The sequence below is a fragment of the Sinocyclocheilus anshuiensis genome, unplaced genomic scaffold (genome assembly GCF_001515605.1).
Source record: "Sinocyclocheilus anshuiensis isolate Anshui unplaced genomic scaffold, SAMN03320099.WGS_v1.1 scaffold330, whole genome shotgun sequence".
Taxonomy (NCBI): Eukaryota; Metazoa; Chordata; class Actinopteri; order Cypriniformes; family Cyprinidae; genus Sinocyclocheilus; species Sinocyclocheilus anshuiensis.
This window is the reverse complement of record NW_015547689.1, coordinates 1,546,178-1,567,179: the sequence shown is the minus strand read 5'-3', so window position 1 is coordinate 1,567,179 and position 21,002 is coordinate 1,546,178. Positions and strand designations below refer to the sequence as shown.

General features: G+C 38.2%; 4 protein-coding genes across 4 annotated transcripts in view; 1 reads left to right on the top strand and 3 right to left on the bottom strand.

Moving 5' to 3' along the window:
- myo5b (myosin VB) overlaps positions 1-1,067 on the bottom strand; it is a 61,688-nt gene extending 60,621 nt beyond the window's left edge. The window contains exon 1 of the mRNA XM_016506201.1: positions 885-1,067. Coding sequence (XP_016361687.1) covers positions 885-911 — 27 coding nt within the window. The 5' untranslated portion in view covers positions 912-1,067. The remainder of the gene's footprint in view (positions 1-884) is intronic.
- A 725-nt stretch (positions 1,068-1,792) lies between these two features.
- Positions 1,793-5,510, bottom strand: cfap53 (cilia and flagella associated protein 53). Its single transcript, XM_016506111.1, has 8 exons — positions 5,397-5,510; positions 4,913-5,142; positions 4,649-4,822; positions 4,264-4,567; positions 3,091-3,309; positions 2,791-3,007; positions 2,107-2,209; positions 1,793-2,030 (listed from the first exon to the last, which is right to left on the bottom strand). Exons 1-8 carry the CDS (start codon positions 5,463-5,465, stop codon positions 1,793-1,795), a joined length of 1,554 nt encoding a protein of 517 aa, XP_016361597.1. The 5' UTR covers positions 5,466-5,510.
- Positions 5,511-6,184: 674 nt separating this feature from the next.
- On the top strand, positions 6,185-10,598 carry LOC107703487 (serine/threonine-protein kinase Chk1-like). Its single transcript, XM_016506109.1, has 13 exons — positions 6,185-6,340; positions 6,585-6,657; positions 6,736-6,959; positions 7,073-7,137; positions 7,242-7,311; positions 8,164-8,352; positions 8,438-8,542; positions 8,740-8,835; positions 8,926-9,007; positions 9,131-9,296; positions 9,547-9,678; positions 9,792-9,893; positions 10,096-10,598. Exons 2-13 carry the CDS (start codon positions 6,593-6,595, stop codon positions 10,186-10,188), a joined length of 1,389 nt encoding a protein of 462 aa, XP_016361595.1. The 5' UTR covers positions 6,185-6,340; positions 6,585-6,592; the 3' UTR covers positions 10,189-10,598.
- A 59-nt stretch (positions 10,599-10,657) lies between these two features.
- On the bottom strand, positions 10,658-16,348 carry vsig10l2 (V-set and immunoglobulin domain containing 10 like 2). Its single transcript, XM_016506108.1, has 12 exons — positions 16,279-16,348; positions 15,650-16,003; positions 14,940-15,218; positions 14,547-14,822; positions 13,574-13,831; positions 13,230-13,490; positions 12,852-13,142; positions 12,355-12,663; positions 11,646-11,768; positions 11,526-11,550; positions 11,337-11,443; positions 10,658-11,238 (listed from the first exon to the last, which is right to left on the bottom strand). Exons 1-12 carry the CDS (start codon positions 16,346-16,348, stop codon positions 11,138-11,140), a joined length of 2,454 nt encoding a protein of 817 aa, XP_016361594.1. The 3' UTR covers positions 10,658-11,137.
- Between the last annotated feature and the right edge of the window lie 4,654 nt (positions 16,349-21,002).

Genomic DNA, 21,002 nt, shown 5'->3' with positions numbered 1-21,002 from the left:
TAGTGTTTTATTTTAATATGTGTTCATTCAATTTCTTGAATGCTGCTAAATACTGTACCTGAAAAATAAAATGTTGTAAATACTGCTAAATACTGTACCTGAAAAATGTTCTTATTTTCTAATAACAAAGATAAAATAATGACAAAGATTTTTATCTTTGCTAACTTTGCCTAAATGTCTGCCATTGTTTTTTATTTTATATTTTGTTAAGGTGTAAGAGGTGTTATGTTTCTGCACTCTTCCATTTTTAGCAAATTAAGAAAACTTTGTCTAAAACAATTTTTGTGATGGTTTGTATTTTTTGTGCTCTGTATGGAACATCAGTGCCTGTTTAAGTGATGAACTCCATTACTTGTGTTTGTTTCAGACATGATAACAGACGTTTTATACTTGTGCTACAACTTTTTGGCCTGTGCTACAAAACTTTCAACCTCTGTAGCACCAGTGCTATGTGAAAAAAAAGTTAACGTACAGCCCTGTACATGTACTTTTCTTGTGTTTCTCAGAAATATTTGAGAGCAGAAGCTGCCTAGAATAATCAGATAGTGTGCATTGTGTGTGCTCAGTGTCTGCATCATTAATCAAAGACACAAAGCTGAGCAACACAGCAGCCTCTCTACTCTTATCTGCAAGGTGCAGAGTGAACACAAGCCATGTTTAAACTACAGGATGAAACATAAATTCAGAATGAGAATCCTGAATAAGGACATTAAAAATTACATAAAAAGATGCGTAAATGTGTTTAGCTACGGTTACCCTGGTTTAGATTGTATATTTTAATTGATTTATTTATAAAGCTGTAACCTGTCAATCTCAGTGGACCACATACTGTAATTAATGTGATGAGGAAATCTAGAATGAAAGAGTAGCAATATCTGACCTACCTTGGCATACAGTTCATGTTCACGCATTTTCTCCTAAAAAGTGTGCCAATATCCACAGACACAATGATCATCAGAGCTCTGAATTATTCAGATGTTGTATATTCCTCATGTCAAGCTTAAAAAGATTGTATAGCATACTTTGCCGAATTTTGTAGTTCCAAACTGGCTTGGGTAAAAGTTAAACCTGTCTGAACAGCCAGGTGAGAAAAAAAAAGACAAAAATGACACAGACCAATTGCTCCACACCTCTACCACTCCTAAGTAAGGTATTGGGTGTTGACTAACTTCTTCACCATACACATGCTGTCGTGGTATTTGCAGCATCAAAAGTTACCCACCCACTCATTCACCCTCTAATCATTTAACCCAGCAGCTTACTGGTCTAAAACACCGTTGCTAAATCATTATGGAAATATTCTGTATGTTAACTGTCATTTTTAAACCTTAACCTTTTGACCTCTCCTGGTATTATGTACTGTACATGTTTCATAGCAACCCTGGACAGCTTTCCATTGTTTTTAATTAGATGGTTGGTGTTAGATGCGGTGTATAAGTAAGTCTGAGTGATTTGCAAAAAGAAGACACTATTCACAGTCTATTCATTGAAATGATTGGCTTTCTTTAAATAATTAACTTTTAAACATGCAAATATCTACCTCAAAACAAGTTAATCCAGTCAGACTTGTCTGAATACAAATTTCAGCACATGGATAATGAATCTGATCACAGAACACACAAATGTGTAAAACATACAACATATAGTTATTCAGAAATGAGCAAGATATTTAAGCATGCAAGTTCACTGAAAGTTCCTTATTTTTATTTTTTTAATGTATTTTCATACTAATATTTTTAGAATATTTCATACTAATGAATGTTACTTATGTTGTGAATAGAACTGGATGGATTTATGCCAACTGTGCACCAAAGTTGGAGCGCTCTCGTCTCCTGAAGGGATGAACTGCTGTGGTGCTGGATATTGGCCTTGAAAGGATGTCCTGAATCTTCTTATTGTACTGCTCCTGGTACATCAGACCCTTCTGGAACTCGTATTCTTTCTCAGCTTGTTCTGCTTCACGAATGCGTTGGCGGTACAGCATCTGAGCCAATAAATCAGCCTGATATTCCTGAGTGGCCTCCCTTAAACTAGAAATTAGTGAAATAATTTTTGTATGTTTTGGTATAAGTGTGATTAAGTTGAACCACTTTGACAAAAACCTACCGATTCTTTTCTTCTTCATCCAGCAATTTGTTCTCTTGAAGGATTCGGTCAAGCTCCTCTCTCTCTTTGAAAGGCTCAGCCTGTTTCTGCATATTCTCATTCACTGAAGAGAAAAATAGCACCTTCATAATAAATATTATGAATATATACATACACCGTGCTACCCTGCAAAGTCTGGGGTCAGTAAGATTTAAAAAAAATGTTTTTGCAGATTCTTTTGCTCACCAAGGTAGCATTTATGTGATCAAAAATGCATTAAAAACAAAAAATTATTAAATGTGATAACTATGTTATTGTGTGTAATAAATATGTAATAAAATATCTATTATTATTTTATAAACCTTTTTTTGTTCATTTTAAAATATACTGACATGGTTCTCAAAAACAATTATTATTATTATCAGTTGAAAACAGCTGTGCTGCTTGATATTTTGTGGAAACCATGATACATTTTTTCAGAAATCTTTGATGAATAGAACATTGAAAAGAACCTAATTTATTTGAAAAGGATGTTTTGTAACATCATACATGTATTTATTGTAACTTCCAATCAATTGAATGTGTCCTAGCTCAAAAAAGTATGAATTTCTTTATATATATATATATATATATATATATGTGTGTGTGTGTGTGTGTGTGTGCGTGTATGTGTGAAAATGGCTGATCTTAAAGCAATTTCCTTACACTTCTCTTGGATCTGCAATCGGCGAGTGTCCATGACATCCTTCATGAGTCGGTCCCTCGCTGCCTTTTCCTGACGCCACTGTGCCTCCCTGCGGGCCCAGGCCTGCTGCAGCTCTGATTCAAACAGTTGCTCCGTCTCAGCTTCTTGCCGTTTCTGCTCTTCTAGCTGCTCTGCCAGATACTCCCGGTACCTGCGCTGCTCCTCTTGACGCTCCAGCTGTTTAGTAAGAACATTTTATGAATAATGAGAGAATTTACATTGATGGTCAAAAATGGCCACAGTGTGGGCTGAAATCTAACCTTTTTGAGGACCTCATCTTGCTTTTCATCTCGCTCTTCAGTCATTAGTTGCTCCAGGATGCTCATATCCAGAGCCAGCTCTTCCTGCCGATCTTGTGCCAGGCGCTTCATCTTCAGCCGAAGCGAAAGGTCCAGTTGTTTACGTCGTTTCTCCTGGTCTTGAAGCTTCTGTCTGTGTTCTCTCTCTGCCTCCAGGCGAAGCATCTCCCTGTGCTCTCTCTAAGGAGCACAATGTTCACGAGAGTCAGTGCCACAGCTTCAAAGTTTTATTATATTTTTAAAAAAATTTTAATGCATCAAGGCATTATAATGTTCGGGGTGACACTTTATTTTAAGGTGTCCTTGTTACAGTGTAATTATACATATAAGTACTGAGTAATATTAATTAACTACATGTACTTACTATATGGTTAGGGTTAGGATTTGGGTTTGGCTTAGGGTTACTTGCATGTAATTATGCATAATTAATTGTTATTATAATAGTAAGTATATGTAACGTGTAAAAAGGACACCTTAAAATAAAGTGTTACCATGATCGGTTTGTAAAATTTTTATTAATTTTGAGATTTGCTAAAGATTATATTTATAAGTGACATATTTTTTTATTATTGTTTTTAAATATTATTTTTAATAATATAATTGTATAATGAATACTATGTAAATACATTTAGATTATTCAAAAATATCAGTTCTAATATTTATATTTTATTTTTTATTTATTTAGATGTAATAATATAATAAGTGTATATTAAATGCCATTATATATATATATATAGAGAGAGAGAGAGAGAGAATTTAAAAATATAAGTTGTAATATATATATATATATAATGTAATATCTTTTTAATAACAAAAGTATGCATTTTATACTATTATATTTACATTATTAAAAAAATATTAGTTCTAATATAAATTTTTGTGAATTAGTAACACAATACAAAACTAAACAAACTCAACAATTACAGAAGAACACATTCATTTACAGAAATTTGAAGAGACCATTAAGGTAATCTAAATTTAAAGATAGGGAAAATGAGCATGCCTGATTAAATAACCAGTATCGACAGATTATGAATCAATTAAAAAATCTCTAATATTGGTACAGACATATTGTGCATCCCTATAATAACTGCGGCTTGATTTGATTGATTCATCCTATTATATGCTCAGTACCAGTAACTGGGCCTCTTCTTGCTTCAGTTGCTTTGCCTGTATTCTCTGCTGCTCAGTCGTTTCCATCTGTGCCTGCAGGAATGCCTTCTGCTGGAGGTTGTTCTCTCTCTGACGTTGAACCTCGTGGTTATGACGCTCCTCTTTGGCCAGCCTGTCGCTCTCCCACATCTGGGAGAACAGTCTGTCTTCTTCTTGTTGCATCCGTTGCACTTCCTCCTTAGTATGGATCTGAGCTGCACGCTCAGTGCAGACCTCATCCTGTCTGCGCATCATCTCCACGGCACGCAGCTCCTCACATTGCTCTCTAAAACACAGGAAGATGGAACATCTTGTAGTCTGAATCAAAGTTCAAGTTTGTCCAACCACTAATGATACGGCGTTCTACCTGAAGAGCTGATCGAGTTTCTCAGCAGCAAGTCTCTGTCTCTCGCTCTCTCTTCTCTCTCGTAGAGTCTTGGCTCTTTCAACCATCTTAGCTTGCCTCTCCAACACTGTCTCCTTTTTTGCCTCCATCTCCCTGAAGATCTCCCCCTCCTCTGACTCTAGCAGCTCACGAAGCCTGTAAAAAAGAGCCAAAGTCATTACACTATACAATGAGACGATTTCTAAATAATTGATTAATAAATAATTGAGGCTATTCCATTCAAACCTTTCCCTCCTTTCATCAATGTCCATCTGGTACTGCTCTCTTGCTTCCTGTAGACGTCTGCTAATAGTGGCCGACACCATCTGGCTCTGTGTGTTCCTTTCCCATCGCATTCTCACATCACAGGAGCTTTGATCCTTGGTAAACTCCAGCACTTCATTCTGTATTGCCTCCTGTTTCCTCCTCCTCAGAAAGAGGTCGTCTATGTCTTTGGGTAAAGGATGTTTTGCTCTCTGAAATGCACATATTTAAGTTGAATAATAACACAAACAAAAAAACTTAAATAATATGCATGTACATTAAATATCAACATTAACACTTACATAATTTTACATTTGCATTATCTTTCATTAACGTAACTATAAATATTATGAAAGTGATTAACAGGAATCTTGATTGAAAAGTTTGAAAGACAAATTTTACAGTAAGTTGGGAAGAAAGATAAAACTTTTCATGTAACGTTAAGTCTATGATAATAATAACTCACCAATGCCACTGAATGTCCAGGTCCAGTTACTTCCCGGCATCGTGTCCTGCTTCGGTGGGCTGTCAACATTGTTTTATATATATATATATATATATATATATATATATCACTTTCTTGGAGTCTAGCTAGCTTTAGAAATAAACCTTCATCTGTAACGCTATAGTTGTGTTTAGGGAACTGATGTTGCCATAACAACGACATGCGACATCAGTCTACTTTCAGCTCCTGTTATTTGATAATAACAATGGTGATTATGACAACTTGTAATTATGCTTTACAATACATTTAAATGCTAAAATTAAATGTCGTATCACAAAAAGTGTCTTAATATTATGAATGTGAATTTATTTGACGTGATCACCATGACAAGAGAGCTTTTATTTTGTATAGTTTTCAAGCGTTGGAAACTATACCAAAATAAAAGCCCTCACATTTAATATGACTTTTTATTTTTTGTACGAAAATTACAAAAGAAAATAAAAATAAAAACCCAGGCAATCAAACATTTACACATCTACTCCTAACCAATATTCTTTAAAAACTATAATACACATAAAATAACATATCTAACTCACTTTATTTAGTTTATATATCTGCAATGATATTTTATTTTTTAATGGTCTTAGTTACTGAACAGTTTTACAATACAATTCGAACGAAACAAACACGAAAGTACCATAAAATACTCCAGTTAATATGAAACATTTCCCCTCATTTTTAAAGTCGCTGCTAATGTAAGCTTTTATTTTAAAAATTGTCTCTCCGAGCGCTTCCGGTGATGTCACGTCTCCAGAACGCGCCAAAGTTTAGAAGGACTCGCTTGTATTATCACGGATACTCCTGTCTAGACATTCATAGCGGGTGTTTGTAAATATACCAACAGTATAAATAAACAACCTGCATCAGATGGGACAGCTTCAACACTGATATAGGTGACTCCTAAGGTATGTTTATTTGACAAATTAAACGAAATTGACATCGGGACAGCCCAAGGTTATGGGATTTGACGTTTCACTGTATTGCGTACCTAGTCTTATTTGGCATGTGTGTCATTATGTTTATTTACTCAAAACTAATATATATAGTGTAAGTGTTATAGTCTTTTTTTTAATTTAGCTTTTTATGCTCTTTTTACAAATAGTGCTTATTGCTACTAGTTTGCAAGGATGTTCTGACTTGTGCCCACAGGTCAGATCATGGCTGTGCCTTTTGTTAAAGACTGGGATGTGGTGCAGACCCTTGGAGAGGGGGCGTATGGAGAGTAAGTGACCAGTGTCCTTTTTATCAGTCTCAAACTGATTCGTTTTAAAATGTATTAATCTACTTCAAATTATTGTAGGGTGCGACTGCTGGTCAACAAGAAGACAGAAGAGGCCGTGGCGGTGAAAGTTGTGGACATGGCAAAAGCCAAGGATTGTGTAGAGAATGTGAAGAAGGAGGTTTGCATATGCAAGATGCTTTCACACCCAAATATCGTACGTTTCTTTGGGTACAGGAGTGAGGGGACGACACAGTACATCTTCCTGGAGTACTGTAGCGGAGGAGAGCTCTTTGACAGAATCGGTGAGCTAAACATAGATTAGGACATATTAACTGGGTTTCTCCAGTACAATGTAGATCTGAGGAGTCTGAATGTTTGCGATGAGCAAATATTGAAGATTCTGTATTTCTGACAGAGCCAGATGTTGGGATGCCAGAAAAGGAGGCGCACAGGTTTTTTCAGCAGCTAGTAGCTGGTGTGGTAAGTGTCAGTTTTGTGAATATTTTTCTTTGACTCCGGTGTGTTCGTGAGCAGTTTACAATCCATAGCTGCCTTTGTTGTAAAACTAGATCTCTCACTTACAGGAATATCTTCACAGTGTTGGGATTACACATCGTGACATAAAGCCTGAGAATATTCTTCTTGATGATAAAGGTACCTCTGAATGGTCTTGTGTTAAATGTGATTATAAAACAGATTCTGGCTTCTGATTGGTCAGTGCAACGTTCCAGCCAGCCACACTAATATGTGTAATGGTGATAGCTGTGACATAAAACTTCATGGCGCCCATAAAATTGTATTCTGTTATTATTATGTCAGGAATATATATTTTGGGGTCTGGGGACTCCCAGGTGGCAAGGAAGTGCTAGGGAGCCCATGGAAAAATGTAAATAATAATAAATATAATAATCAAGTAAATAATAAATATTAAAAATAAAAATAAGATTTAGTGCTTAAAATTAAATCATCATTAAAATAAATGTTAAAAAACGAGCAAAATAAAATAAAAAATTTAATTTAATAGTACAGTGCTATAGTAAGTAGGAAACCTAAATAATGTACCATAATAGAAACTAAATATTTTCCAAATAATATTTTTCACATAATATTAACTTTTTCACAGTATAAACTGGGTTTTATATAAGAAAAATATATAGTTGCTTAAGATGGGTCCGTGGCATCTAAAAGATTAAAAACCTATGTTCTAGTGGATAGATGTAATGCATCTGAGTTTGTTTTATAAATTAAAATAATATTTATAATACGTTATTTTCTATTTCTTCTGTTTCTTCTCTACATTTGACCTCTTCTCTTCCTAATCTAGTTGTCTCATAAACCTGGAATTATGAATATTGTCACTTTGGATAAAAGTGTCTGCTAAATGCATAAATTTAAATGCTAATTTTAATAACATTTGTGTATTATTAATTACATTTACTATATAATTTTATTTTTATATATATATATATATATATATATATATATCCTATTTATGTTTTCTCTCAGATAATTTGAAGATTTCTGATTTCGGACTGGCTACCATGTTCCGCAACCGTGGCCGGGAGCGGGCGTTGACCCGTCTGTGTGGCACTCTGCCCTATGTTGCCCCTGAGCTGATGTCACGCTCAGCATTCCACGCTCAACCTGCGGACACTTGGGCTTGTGGCATTGTGCTCACGGCAATGTTAGCTGGAGGTAGGAAAACAGTATTCAGTGTGTATCAGTCAGAGACTGCATCTTTGTGGAGAATTTTGCTATTGTAAGCTGCATTTTTCCATAGAGTTACCATGGGACCAGCCGAGTGAAAACTGTCAGGAGTATTTGGATTGGCTAGAGAAGAAAATCTACCTCACACCCTGGAAGAAAATTTATGCTGTTCCACTGAGTAAGCTTCTTAAGAGTTATTTAATTCAGTATATTTCAGTATTTAATTGAATTTTCTTTCAGTGTTCAGTTAGACCAGACTTGTTGACTCTTTTGACTTGGGCCAGAAAGCAACCACCCAGAACACCTGCACAAATGCACAGAAACATGTTTAAAAACACCTGTGATGCTGAAGTTTGTGTTTAATTTTCTTTTCAGGTCTGCTATCTAAGATATTACTGCATAATCCAGAGGACAGGTTCACCATTCCAGAAATTAAGAAACACCGCTGGTTTAGCAGTAGTTTCAAATCAGGTACTGCTTTCAAAGATCAGCACAGTAATTGTGATTGTGAGTCTTTCGAAAATGTTTGTGATTCTTTTGGATCTGAATTTTTGACCACAGCAGTAAAACGACAGAGTGAAACACCAGAAAACAAGATGCATAGGGCTGACTCTGAGCTCTCACAGTTGAGACGAAAAAACAGGTCAGTACGACAAATCAATACACAAGACAGCTGACTTGATATTTAGTACAAATACAAATTGTACAGTAAGTGCTGTATTATGGTCTAAGAAGCACATCCATCACTACCTGTGTGTTTCTGCAGTGATGAAAGAGCACAGATCTCCAGCTCTCAGCCTGAGCCGCAGGGATTGTGGGAGGAGAAGGAGGTTACGGTGCACACTGATGTCAGTGTCAGCTTTTCACAGCCTGCCTGTCCTGACCACATGCTGCTGGGCAGCCAACTGCTTGGCACACCGGGTGCCAGCCAGGTAACCTGTTCTATAAAATGAGTATCAGTTATAGTATGCTGAAGTATTTATTATGGCTCAGTTATGTCAGAAATATTTGCTCTTATTTCATAGTAGTGTTTCAATTTTGTGTCACTCATATTGTTGTAATTTTGAATTATTAAACTAATTGGTTATGGGTAATTATTATTATATTTGTGTACCCATTCATTTAATGAATAATGGATTTTTGTTAAATACTTCAAAAAAATGCTTGTTTATTTATTTTCAGAGCCCATGGCAGCGGTTGGTGAGAAGGATGACCAGGTTCTTTACTACGGTAAAGGCAGAACCATCTTGCATTGCTCTCCGTGATGCCTGTATTGCTATGGGTCACACATGGAAACAGAGCTGCACCAATCAGGTAACTAGATAAAACAATCAGTTGTAACATTTAAAGCATTTGAAATCCTTGCACTAAATCTTGAACCGTATAATGCACTGATCTTATCTCTTTTTCTCTCTTTTGATTCATAGGCGACAGTGTCCACAATGGATCGTCGCAATAACAAGTTGATCTTCATAGTGCACTTCCTGGAAATGGAGGAACGCATTTTAGTAGATTTCCGTCTGTCAAAGGTGAAAACAAGCCAAACCATTGAATTACTTCTATGCTATCATTACCATTAATTGCATATACTACACTATGATGATTCTAAATTAACTGCTCATACAACTAAAACTAATATCAAAGAATCTTTGAGTGAAGAATAATATTTATAATATCATTGATATGAATAGTTAAGCTCTGTCTTCTCAAAACTATTCTTTTGTGTTCCAGGGCGACGGTTTGGAATTCAAGAGGACATTCCTGAAACTAAAACAGAAGCTGGCTGACATTATTAGTAACCAAAAGGTTTTGCCTTTGAATTGATGCGTCCACATTTTTACATGCAAAGTCTGCTTTCACACATGTGTACAGAGGTACACTAAGTTTTATGATCGGGGAACGTGTTTAGATTTATGTTGTAGTTGTATATGTCTGTTTTTCTGATTTGTGTATGAAGGATTGAGGAGAAGCTATTCATTCGTGGTCCGTTACTTATTAAGAGAGGGTTTAATTTCTGCCCCTTAAAAAGATGTGAGATTCTGAATGTGAAAAACAAAATTGAAAATAAATCTGTCATTAATCATGCTGTTTGGCTCAGTCAGCTGTTTAAATTATAAAATGTAGAAAGGAAAAAATGTAAAGATCTTTTTTTGGAGCATGTAACATGACCATAGTGCAACTTGCTTTAGACAGTTCAATGTCTAGAGAGAATTAAATAAACACCAGTAATGTTCCACCTTCATTTTATTAAGCGTTGAGAGTTCAGAAAAGAGTGCATTTTGCTTGCAAGGACAATTTGTTCAAAAATATCAAACTCATAGTTTATCTCATCCCATGTTATTTAGAAGCAGCTGAAATCAGTTTAGTTCATTAGTTCATTGTAAATAGACACGTGGAAGGTGAGTGCAAAGGTACTCAAGTAATGTGTGTATCGATGTAGAAAGATTGCTGAAAATGTGCTTTGTATTACCTCAGAAGTAAACCGTTAAATGTAGCAAAAATTATAACAATCCTGCTGTTAATTGACAACATTTGCTTGTATTTTAGTCATACCAAAACCAGGTTTATTAGCTGATCTGGAGCTGTTATCGAAATGGGAGAGGCTTGCTAGTAATTTCTTAAATTGATATTAGTATAAAATTACATTCAACACACACAAAAATATTTCCTTTCTTTGTTTACTTCTATTGATGAAAATGTGTTTCTGATCCCCAAAGTGCATCATCCTGTAGTAAATGTATGGTAATAAACATGATTATGGTCAGCCTTGTGTTTAGCTTGAGGCCATGACAGTTATAGTTACGTTGACTGGCTCCTCGCCAGGGGGAAGGTTTGTAGGTGTTGCAGTTGGCCTTGGCAGTGCCATTGATGCCGCTACAAGAAAAAGTATTTTATTTTCATTGTTAAAGTGAAACATTATCATTTTGTTTTTGGTATGAGTTGGATGAACAAGTGTCAACAGCATGAGGTACCTGGACTAGCTGATTGGCTTGGCTGTCCTGTACCTCTCTCCCCCTCTGCTGTTCCACTAACCTCATCCTCGGGAAAGTTAATGTTCTCTCTAGACTGGCTGTTCTGCCTGAAAATCACAAATAGTATTAAAGTAGCAAAAAAAAACAACAACAATCAAATAACTGTAAAATATCAATTGTTAAACATACCTTCCAAATATCAAGTCATGAAGCCCTGCAAAGTGTGAAAGTTGTATTAGCATGCAACCATGTTAGAGTGTTAGCCAACCAATATTTGATTTATTGTAACATTAAAGATGTGTAACTCACGTGAGTTATTGTTGCGGTTCCGTACCACATACATGAAGAGCAGTATAGTGATTATTGTTGCTATGATCATGCCCCCGATGGCTGCCCCAATCACAGCTGGGTAGGCATTGAAGGGAGGGTCGGCTGGAAGACAGCATACCTATTTCAGCTTCACAAAATCAGTGTCACAATTGCATAGTTTACCATGGCAATTGGACATTTTTTATAAGAGCTTACTTCATAATATTGTACAATTGTAATGTATATTACTGGTTTTTGGGAATAAGCTTAAACATTTGGGTTAATTCATTGTTTCAGCATTATTAGCATATACGATTATACGCACTTTCTTTAGAGGCAAGTTATCAGACAGAATGAGTAGATAAAGTAACCTCAGGAAAGATCAAAGGGCAAGTTAACAGGCAGATCATGTAAGAGGAAAGGATCAGAAGAATGTGTGGGTATGGAAGTGGTCAAGTGATTGTGCATTTCACCTGAATGGACAACAAAATAAACAACAGCATTAGATTTTCAGTGGTAAAAAATTTAAATAAAATAGTAAAAAGGTAATTTCCGCAACAACAAAAAAACACTCCAATCTTAAACATTTTCTAACAGCATCGATTTATATCTGGCCTTTCTTGGGTATTTTGATGTAAATTATTGTTATCCATGTTTAGATGTGCACTGATTATAACTGATATTCAATGCCCTTTGTAAGTGTTCTCACCTGGGCTCTTCATCTCTGAAGGGTTTCCAGTAGTGAGGTGGTTGATGGCAGTAACACGAAATGCATAGGTTCCGATGGGATCCAGATTGTTGATTTGGTAGTGTCGGGAATCTTGCTCTAGATCTACCAGTTTCTGCCAGGGAAGGTCGCTGTTTCTTTTTTTCACAGGTTCAGGGAGCCTCTGGCGCTCGATAAAGAACCCGGTGAGGTCACCCTCGGTCTGGAGATTCCACTCTAGGTCAACATCTGTCCTTTGACGACTGTTGTAAATAATCCTACTGATGCTTATATTTGGGGGCATTGGGTACCCTGAAACAGGTCGAATTAAAAAGTCAATCATATATATGTAAAACCAGTTAATATAACCAATGAGTGAGCTACTGGAGTTGAGAAAGACAGCATGCATCCTTGTGTTATCTACCTTGTATAGTATACCTGTGTATTATAAGTATCTCAAGTACTGAGATTATCAGTGTAATATTTACAGGCTTGCTTACTCTTCACCATCAGCATAATGGGGATCTCTGCCCCACCGACAGCATTGGTGGCTGAACACCAGTAATGGCCACTGTCTGTCTTGCTGTCCGTTTCCCGCACTGTCAAGTTGGTCCAGGCAGCAGCTCGCTCCAGGACGTACTTCTTAGGAATCTCATTCACGTGCTGTTTCAGGTTGTTGTACCAGGTGATCTCAGTGACGGGGTAGTTTCTACTCAAGATACAGGTGAGCTGGGCATCACTGCCCTCATAGACGGTCATCATACTGCGCTGGGTCACTAGGACTGGTGCCTCTAAAGACAGTAAAAAAAGACTGTTTTAAAAGGATTGTTTCACAGTTTTAAAAAAGTGCAGAAAAATAATAATCGATTCTTTCTTACCCAGTTTTAAAACACACTGTTTGGTCTCCTTAGCCAGTGGATGTTTTGCATAACATACAAAGTCTTTGCCACTGTAGGTAGCGCTTGACCGCAAAACCAGGATGTTTGCATTCTCCTCAGATGTGCCTTGCATGTTCCCTGAGCTGGAGGCCCACCACACCAGGGCTCGAGGAAACCCACCTTCCCAGGAGCAGGATAGCATTAGGTACTCATTGTTTCGAGTTGCATATGCAGAACACTTTGGCTCACCGTAGGGCATCCCTGGGATCAAAAGAATGTACAAACTATTTACTGATCTTTTGTTGATCTCAAAGTGAACAAGGTGTTCTTGGTTTTACACTTACACGTTCTGACACTGCAGCTCGTGATTTCATTCGATGCGATGTGTGAGCCTTGGCACATGAAGATAGAGTTGTTTGCAGTCTCTTGACCTTTCTGAATCTTGGTAATGTTTGTGAGTCCCTCGCGCTCTTCTCCAAACACATATGGGGTCCATCTCAAAGAGGCTGCAGGGATACCGCCCTCCCAGATACAGTGGAGGGCCAGGTCAGTGTGATTGTTAACTGGTAGGATTGAGCAAGTCGGAGCGCCATCTGGAGGATCTGTGGGAACAAAATCATTGTGTAACACAGGGCAGTGAAATGGATCTTAGGTAATTTGGGCCAATTTAGGAAACTGATAGAGGCAGAGAAGCTTTCTTGAAATTGAGCCAAACGAAGAGGTCAGATTAGGTGTCTATTATTTATCTACACAGTGGTAACAGCTAGTCGACTTCTAGAAAGTTCAGGAGTACTGAAATACTGCATTGGTATCTGTTAAAAAACATCACCCATTAGGATAGGCCTTATTCTTGCTATAACTGAGCCAAATTGAAAGTCATATCATGAGAAGGTGTTGCTGTGTTAGTATACAGTATTGGTGGGGTTGTTAGTACCCCGGTCAGTCAAGAATAGATGTACATTCAAGGAATGAAGGGAAGATTGAAGTGTTATGACAAAACAATACAAGGCCACCAGGCCTTTCTTGACTTGTCATAGCACAGAAACAATCACACCAGCTGTATACCTTCAGCTCTCAGAACTGTCCTTCACCTCCTCCAGATGCACGTCGACAATCGGCCACTCTGGAAGTCTGACACCTTTGTTTACGTAACTGTCTGTACCTTCGTGTGAGCGTGTTAGTGTGAAGGAAAAGGTGTAAGAGGAAGCAAAAGCAAGAAATTACAGAAGGAAACTTGAGGAAGCTATAGAAGGACAGGTTGAAGAAACAGCAAAGGTGGCCACCAGAATCCAGGCAGGGATTTGTGGGAGCACTCACAGTAAACGGTGAGGGTGATGGTTTTCCTGGAGCGGGTGTTGAGGTAAGTGTTCTGAGCCAGGCATGCGTAGTGGCCCGTGTGCATACGAAGGATCCTTGTGATGGTGTACTGTGGACCCGTGAACACCTGGGAGTTATTGTAGAACCAGACGTACTGACTTGGGGGATTAGAAGAAGCTTGACACAGGAGAGAAACTGTCTCTCTTTCCAAGGCAGAATAACCCCGCTCCGTCACTGAAAAAGGGGTGACATCAATCTGAGGCTGGTCTGGACCAACTGAAAAAGAGCCATAGATTTTTACCTAGGATATTGCTTTTGAAATTGCACACACTAAAACGATATGATGCACCAAACTTTGTTGTGTATTTCAAAGAGTACTTGGGAGTCTCTTACAAATGGTGTCAAGCCAGACTCGGTCACTGCGCTGCTGGTTGACCTGGTTGCTGGCAATACACCTGTACCATCCAGTGTGATTTCGGTTGACATCAGTGACATTAAATCGGTTGTCATCATAGATCTCGGCTACGGTGGTGAGCTGGCTTTCCCGGCTCTCCTGTTCCCATATGTAATTAATAGGCCCCGTGCCATTCTCCAGGCCACAGCGCATGATCACTGACGTGCCCTCCACTGGTGAAGAGTCGCTCATCACAATGTAAGGATTGGTCACAGGCACTTTTAAAATAATTACAAAATGGAGCCTCGTTACTGATAAACCATGAAAGAGTGGCTGCAAAATATGCTAACTTTACTAGCACAACTTAAACAATAAAAAAGTTAATGTTGTTTCGTTGTTTCAGTTGAACCTTTTCTTTGTTTCCTTTTTTTGTTTCTTTCTGTTGGAAATTACCTTTACATTTATTCATTTAGCAGATGGTAACATCAGACAGTTCATGCCAATATCATTATAAGTTATACTTAACCAGTTATACTTAACTAGCAATATAACAACAATAATTTTGATGTATATTCTAGTTAAGAAGAAAATATGCTGGTAATTAAGGGTTTCTACACCACCCTAAATGTCAGGGCCAACCTAAATTAACCTTGAACTTAGTCAGCCATTGTTCAAATCAGTACTTATACATCCCCTGATTACCACTGACCTAAAACGCGCAGAAATACGTAGTAGTAATACAGCTTGGCTCCTTCAGGGGTATCATACAGTGCCTGGCAGGTATACACTCCTTCTGCAGCCAGAGGAAGCTTCTCAATGGACAGAGAGGCGCTGTTGCTGATTACTGTCAGATTACCCAAGTCATTGGCTAATTTCTGTATCTTAGGACCCTTCCCAAAGTTGTACACTATGGCACGGATGGTGTCTGTGCCTGGTTTGGTGAAGCCCCAGATGAAGACATCGGGCAAGGTAGGGCCACACTCCAAGATCACTCCACGTCCCACCACGCCATTGGTTCTGGTCTCACTGTATACCACCTGCCCCGGGTCCAAGATCTCTACGCCTGGAAGAGCACACACAAAATTTCGAAGGTGCCATTGCTCCGTTATTATTAGCATTGATTAAGTTACAAAGGGTACATTATGAGCGGATTTCTTTCCACTTGCATTTTGACAGTGTGAATATATATAATTTTCCTCATTTTGGTGTGCAAACACTGAACAAGAAAACATACTTCCAATCAAGTGGTACAGTTAACAAATATATGATTGGAAGTATTGGTTGACAGCACTGAACAGAATATAAAAAAATATTAAACATGGTTGTTGATATTCTTACCTTGAAGGTAGAGGGGTAGAAATAAAACAGCCAGGCAAATGAAATGCACCCCTAAAACTCTGTGGACCATGGTGCCATGACTCTCATATCCAATGCCTTGACCAAGATGTAAAAAAGCACAATAACCGTCTCCAATTTGGGCCAATTTAGGAAACTGATAGAGGCAGAGAAGCTTTCTTGAAATTGAGCCAAACGAAGAGGTCAGATTAGGTGTCTATTATTTATCTACACAGTGGTAACAGCTAGTCGACTTCTAGAAAGTTCAGGAGTACTGAAATACTGCATTGGTATCTGTTAAAAAACATCACCCATTAGGATAGGCCTTATTCTTGCTATAACTGAGCCAAATTGAAAGTCATATCATGAGAAGGTGTTGCTGTGTTAGTATACAGTATTGGTGGGGTTGTTAGTACCCCGGTCAGTCAAGAATAGATGTACATTCAAGGAATGAAGGGAAGATTGAAGTGTTATGACAAAACAATACAAGGCCACCAGGCCTTTCTTGACTTGTCATAGCACAGAAACAATCACACCAGCTGTATACCTTCAGCTCTCAGAACTGTCCTTCACCTCCTCCAGATGCACGTCGACAATCGGCCACTCTGGAAGTCTGACACCTTTGTTTACGTAACTGTCTGTACCTTCGTGTGAGCGTGTTAGTGTGAAGGAAAAGGTGTAAGAGGAAGCAAAAGCAAGAAATTACAGAAGGAAACTTGAGGAAGCTATAGAAGGACAGGTTGAAGAAACAGCAAAGGTGGCCACCAGAATCCAGGCAGGGATTTGTGGGAGCACTCACAGTAAACGGTGAGGGTGATGGTTTTCCTGGAGCGGGTGTTGAGGTAAGTGTTCTGAGCCAGGCATGCGTAGTGGCCCGTGTGCATACGAAGGATCCTTGTGATGGTGTACTGTGGACCCGTGAACACCTGGGAGTTATTGTAGAACCAGACGTACTGACTTGGGGGATTAGAAGAAGCTTGACACAGGAGAGAAACTGTCTCTCTTTCCAAGGCAGAATAACCCCGCTCCGTCACTGAAAAAGGGGTGACATCAATCTGAGGCTGGTCTGGACCAACTGAAAAAGAGCCATAGATTTTTACCTAGGATATTGCTTTTGAAATTGCACACACTAAAACGATATGATGCACCAAACTTTGTTGTGTATTTCAAAGAGTACTTGGGAGTCTCTTACAAATGGTGTCAAGCCAGACTCGGTCACTGCGCTGCTGGTTGACCTGGTTGATGGCAATACACCTGTACCATCCAGTGTGATTTCGGTTGACATCAGTGACATTAAATCGGTTGTCATCATAGATCTCGGCTACGGTGGTGAGCTGGCTTTCCCGGCTCTCCTGTTCCCATATGTAATTAATAGGCCCCGTGCCATTCTCCAGGCCACAGCGCATGATCACTGACGTGCCCTCCACTGGTGAAGAGTCGCTCATCACAATGTAAGGATTGGTCACAGGCACTTTTAAAATAATTACAAAATGGAGCCTCGTTACTGATAAACCATGAAAGAGTGGCTGCAAAATATGCTAACTTTACTAGCACAACTTAAACAATAAAAAAGTTAATGTTGTTTCGTTGTTTCAGTTGAACCTTTTCTTTGTTTCCTTTTTTTGTTTCTTTCTGTTGGAAATTACCTTTACATTTATTCATTTAGCAGATGGTAACATCAGACAGTTCATGCCAATATCATTATAAGTTATACTTAACCAGTTATACTTAACTAGCAATATAACAACAATAATTTTGATGTATATTCTAGTTAAGAAGAAAATATGCTGGTAATTAAGGGTTTCTACACCACCCTAAATGTCAGGGCCAACCTAAATTAACCTTGAACTTAGTCAGCCATTGTTCAAATCAGTACTTATACATCCCCTGATTACCACTGACCTAAAACGCGCAGAAATACGTAGTAGTAATACAGCTTGGCTCCTTCAAGGGTATCATACAGTGCCTGGCAGGTATACACTCCTTCTGCAGCCAGAGGAAGCTTCTCAATGGACAGAGAGGCGCTGTTGCTGATTACTGTCAGATTACCCAAGTCATTGGCTAATTTCTGTATCTTAGGACCCTTCCCAAAGTTGTACACTATGGCACGGATGGTGTCTGTGCCTGGTTTGGTGAAGCCCCAGATGAAGACATCGGGCAAGGTAGGGCCACACTCCAAGATCACTCCACGTCCCACCACGCCATTGGTTCTGGTCTCACTGTATACCACCTGCCCCGGGTCCAAGATCTCTACGCCTGGAAGAGCACACACAAAATTTCGAAGGTGCCATTGCTCCGTTATTATTAGCATTGATTAAGTTACAAAGGGTACATTATGAGCGGATTTCTTTCCACTTGCATTTTGACAGTGTGAATATATATAATTTTCCTCATTTTGGTGTGCAAACACTGAACAAGAAAACATACTTCCAATCAAGTGGTACAGTTAACAAATATATGATTGGAAGTATTGGTTGACAGCACTGAACAGAATATAAAAAAATATTAAACATGGTTGTTGATATTCTTACCTTGAAGGTAGAGGGGTAGAAATAAAACAGCCAGGCAAATGAAATGCACCCCTAAAACTCTGTGGACCATGGTGCCATGACTCTCATATCCAATGCCTTGACCAAGATGTAAAAAAGCACAATAACCGTCTCCAAAATAAGAATAAAAAATATAGAGAGGGAAATATCCAATAAATATTATGTGACCTCTCTGAGCTTATGATTACTGCCGAAGTCCACAAGCTCAATGAGAGAAAGAGGCAACTGAGTCTTTCTAAACTGATTTGGCTTGAATAATTCACAAACCTCTGTGTACAAGAATACAGTGGAGTGGAGTAGAAAGGTTTAGGATGACACAATGATAGCTGTGTCTCATATATTATTGAAGGTGGCGGGATGGATGGCCGTTCTTGCATTCCATCACCCACAGTGAGAAAGAAAAAACTTCTGATACATGCTGAGTTCCAACACAATGATTTATTCTCTTATATAAATAAAAAACATTTGCTAATAATAAATAACAGTGCATTAATAATGGTCTTATAGCATTAACAAATTCAGTAAGTTGTTTCAGTAAGACATCTTTTTCATCAATCTGGATTTGGTTACTATCCACGCAATCTATGTCTAACTTCCAAAATGTTTTAATGCACACTGCATATAAATGTAGGTTGTAGCAAATGTGCAATTAAAAAATTTGGATTCCAGGGTTAGTTAGCCAGGTTCACAGCCTGAGGAGATGCACTTTAATCACAGATCCTGGCTCTTCTCTGAGCTCATCCCTCTCTGGGTTTGAGGTCAGAATTATACTAGTGTGTGTGTGTGTGTGTGTGTTTCCATCCATGACAGCTCAGCCAAGCAGAGGAAACAGAGTGCTCCCTACATTCATTCATGAGTTTCTCATGTTACACTTGCATAAACACACCAGGTAGGACCGTTAAGAATGCAAGGGTGCACACCCATATACTGTACACAGATGCCAATGAAAATGATTATATGATAGATATGACATGACCATTGTGTATGCATACAAATCTGTATTTTTGTTGAACATTTGTTTGAATGCCACGCATTAGATTAGTGGGATTTTTGTGGCTGTAGTAGGCAGTTCCCCTCAGAGTAACCACAGATATCAGTTCATCACATTAATCATGAACATGCTCCACTAACGTTTCACTATCTCAGTGTCTAAAATAGTGTGGATATTATAGTTTTAAACATGAGATCTATTGTCTTATTCATTTAAATCTATCCATTTAAAACCCTTTTGTTTATGTGTGTGTTGTATTTCTTTTAATTAACCTATAATCGATTTGATATTTTGTTATCTAATGCAATGACATTCAAAAGTTTTCGTCTTTGAGGTTCTGATACAAGTTTTATAGAAGTTTTATGGGTCTGAGCACAAGAAGTTTACAGCTGCTTCACTGCTCACACACTCATACAAATAGTTCATAATCTGAGTTCTGTCATGACAACTCTCGGAGGGATTGACATGGTAATGTACATGACAATGTTAATGTATTTGGTCTTGGCAGAATAGATCTGCTACGATGCTGCTGCTGCGGCAGAGCAAGTACCGACACGTGCTACTGCCAATACATCCACAACATGCTGCTGTGAGCATGTAAGAAATACTGCTGCTGCACATATAACATATAACATATAACATATGAATAACCCCCATATAGCATACATGAATCACTCCGTAGCAGATCTATACAGGTGGAGCTGGGGTAGGTGGAGGGTTTCTGAAGTGTGCTGCCAACTGCTACAGCAAACAAAAGCCAGGTATTTGAATACTGAGCAGCGAGCTCATTGGCTACCAATACAGGAGAGAACCAATCAGCTGCCGTGTGACAATGATGTCACCAGGTCAGATTGAGCTAGACCTATCGGACTGCGCCATCTAGAGTTTCATGCTAGAACTCTGTATTTATGTGATTAGCGCAAATCAGTTCTGTAACCAGACAAACCAGCTGTGATCTGTCATGTTATGTTCACACCAGATGGCATACAGTATGTCATGTATATTAAATGCAATTTATAAATAGGTTTAATCAGATTACTATTTCATTATAAATATTGTGTAATCATCACAATCACTTCCTTATAACGTTTTGTATTGCAGTGCATTATCATATCCTGCTAAAATGCAAGAAGAATATTCAAACTTATCAGTTATAATCAGACATACTAAACCTAAAAAAAAATATT

What these genes read in the sequence shown, in the direction of transcription:
- LOC107703487 (XM_016506109.1), top strand. Translation starts at nt 6,593, where the DNA reads ATGGCTGTGCCTTTTGTTAAAGACTGGGATGTGGTGCAGACCCTTGGA. An exon ending in AATTTATGCTGTTCCACTGA is followed by an intron (nt 8,543 to 8,739) that starts GTAAGCTTCTTA and finishes TTTTCTTTTCAG; the next exon opens with GTCTGCTATCTAAGATATTA. An exon ending in TAGCAGTAGTTTCAAATCAG is followed by an intron (nt 8,836 to 8,925) that starts GTACTGCTTTCA and finishes TTTTGACCACAG; the next exon opens with CAGTAAAACGACAGAGTGAA.
- vsig10l2 (XM_016506108.1), bottom strand. Translation starts at nt 16,348, where the DNA reads ATGGTCCACAGAGTTTTAGGGGTGCATTTCATTTGCCTGGCTGTTTTA. An exon ending in TTCAGAGATGAAGAGCCCAG is followed by an intron (nt 11,769 to 12,354) that starts GTGAGAACACTT and finishes GCTGTCTTCCAG; the next exon opens with CCGACCCTCCCTTCAATGCC. An exon ending in GAACCGCAACAATAACTCAC is followed by an intron (nt 11,551 to 11,645) that starts GTGAGTTACACA and finishes CACACTTTGCAG; the next exon opens with GGCTTCATGACTTGATATTT.
- cfap53 (XM_016506111.1), bottom strand. Translation starts at nt 5,465, where the DNA reads ATGTTGACAGCCCACCGAAGCAGGACACGATGCCGGGAAGTAACTGGA. An exon ending in AAGATGAGGTCCTCAAAAAG is followed by an intron (nt 3,008 to 3,090) that starts GTTAGATTTCAG and finishes CTTACTAAACAG; the next exon opens with CTGGAGCGTCAAGAGGAGCA. An exon ending in ATTGCAGATCCAAGAGAAGT is followed by an intron (nt 2,210 to 2,790) that starts GTAAGGAAATTG and finishes TTTTCTCTTCAG; the next exon opens with TGAATGAGAATATGCAGAAA.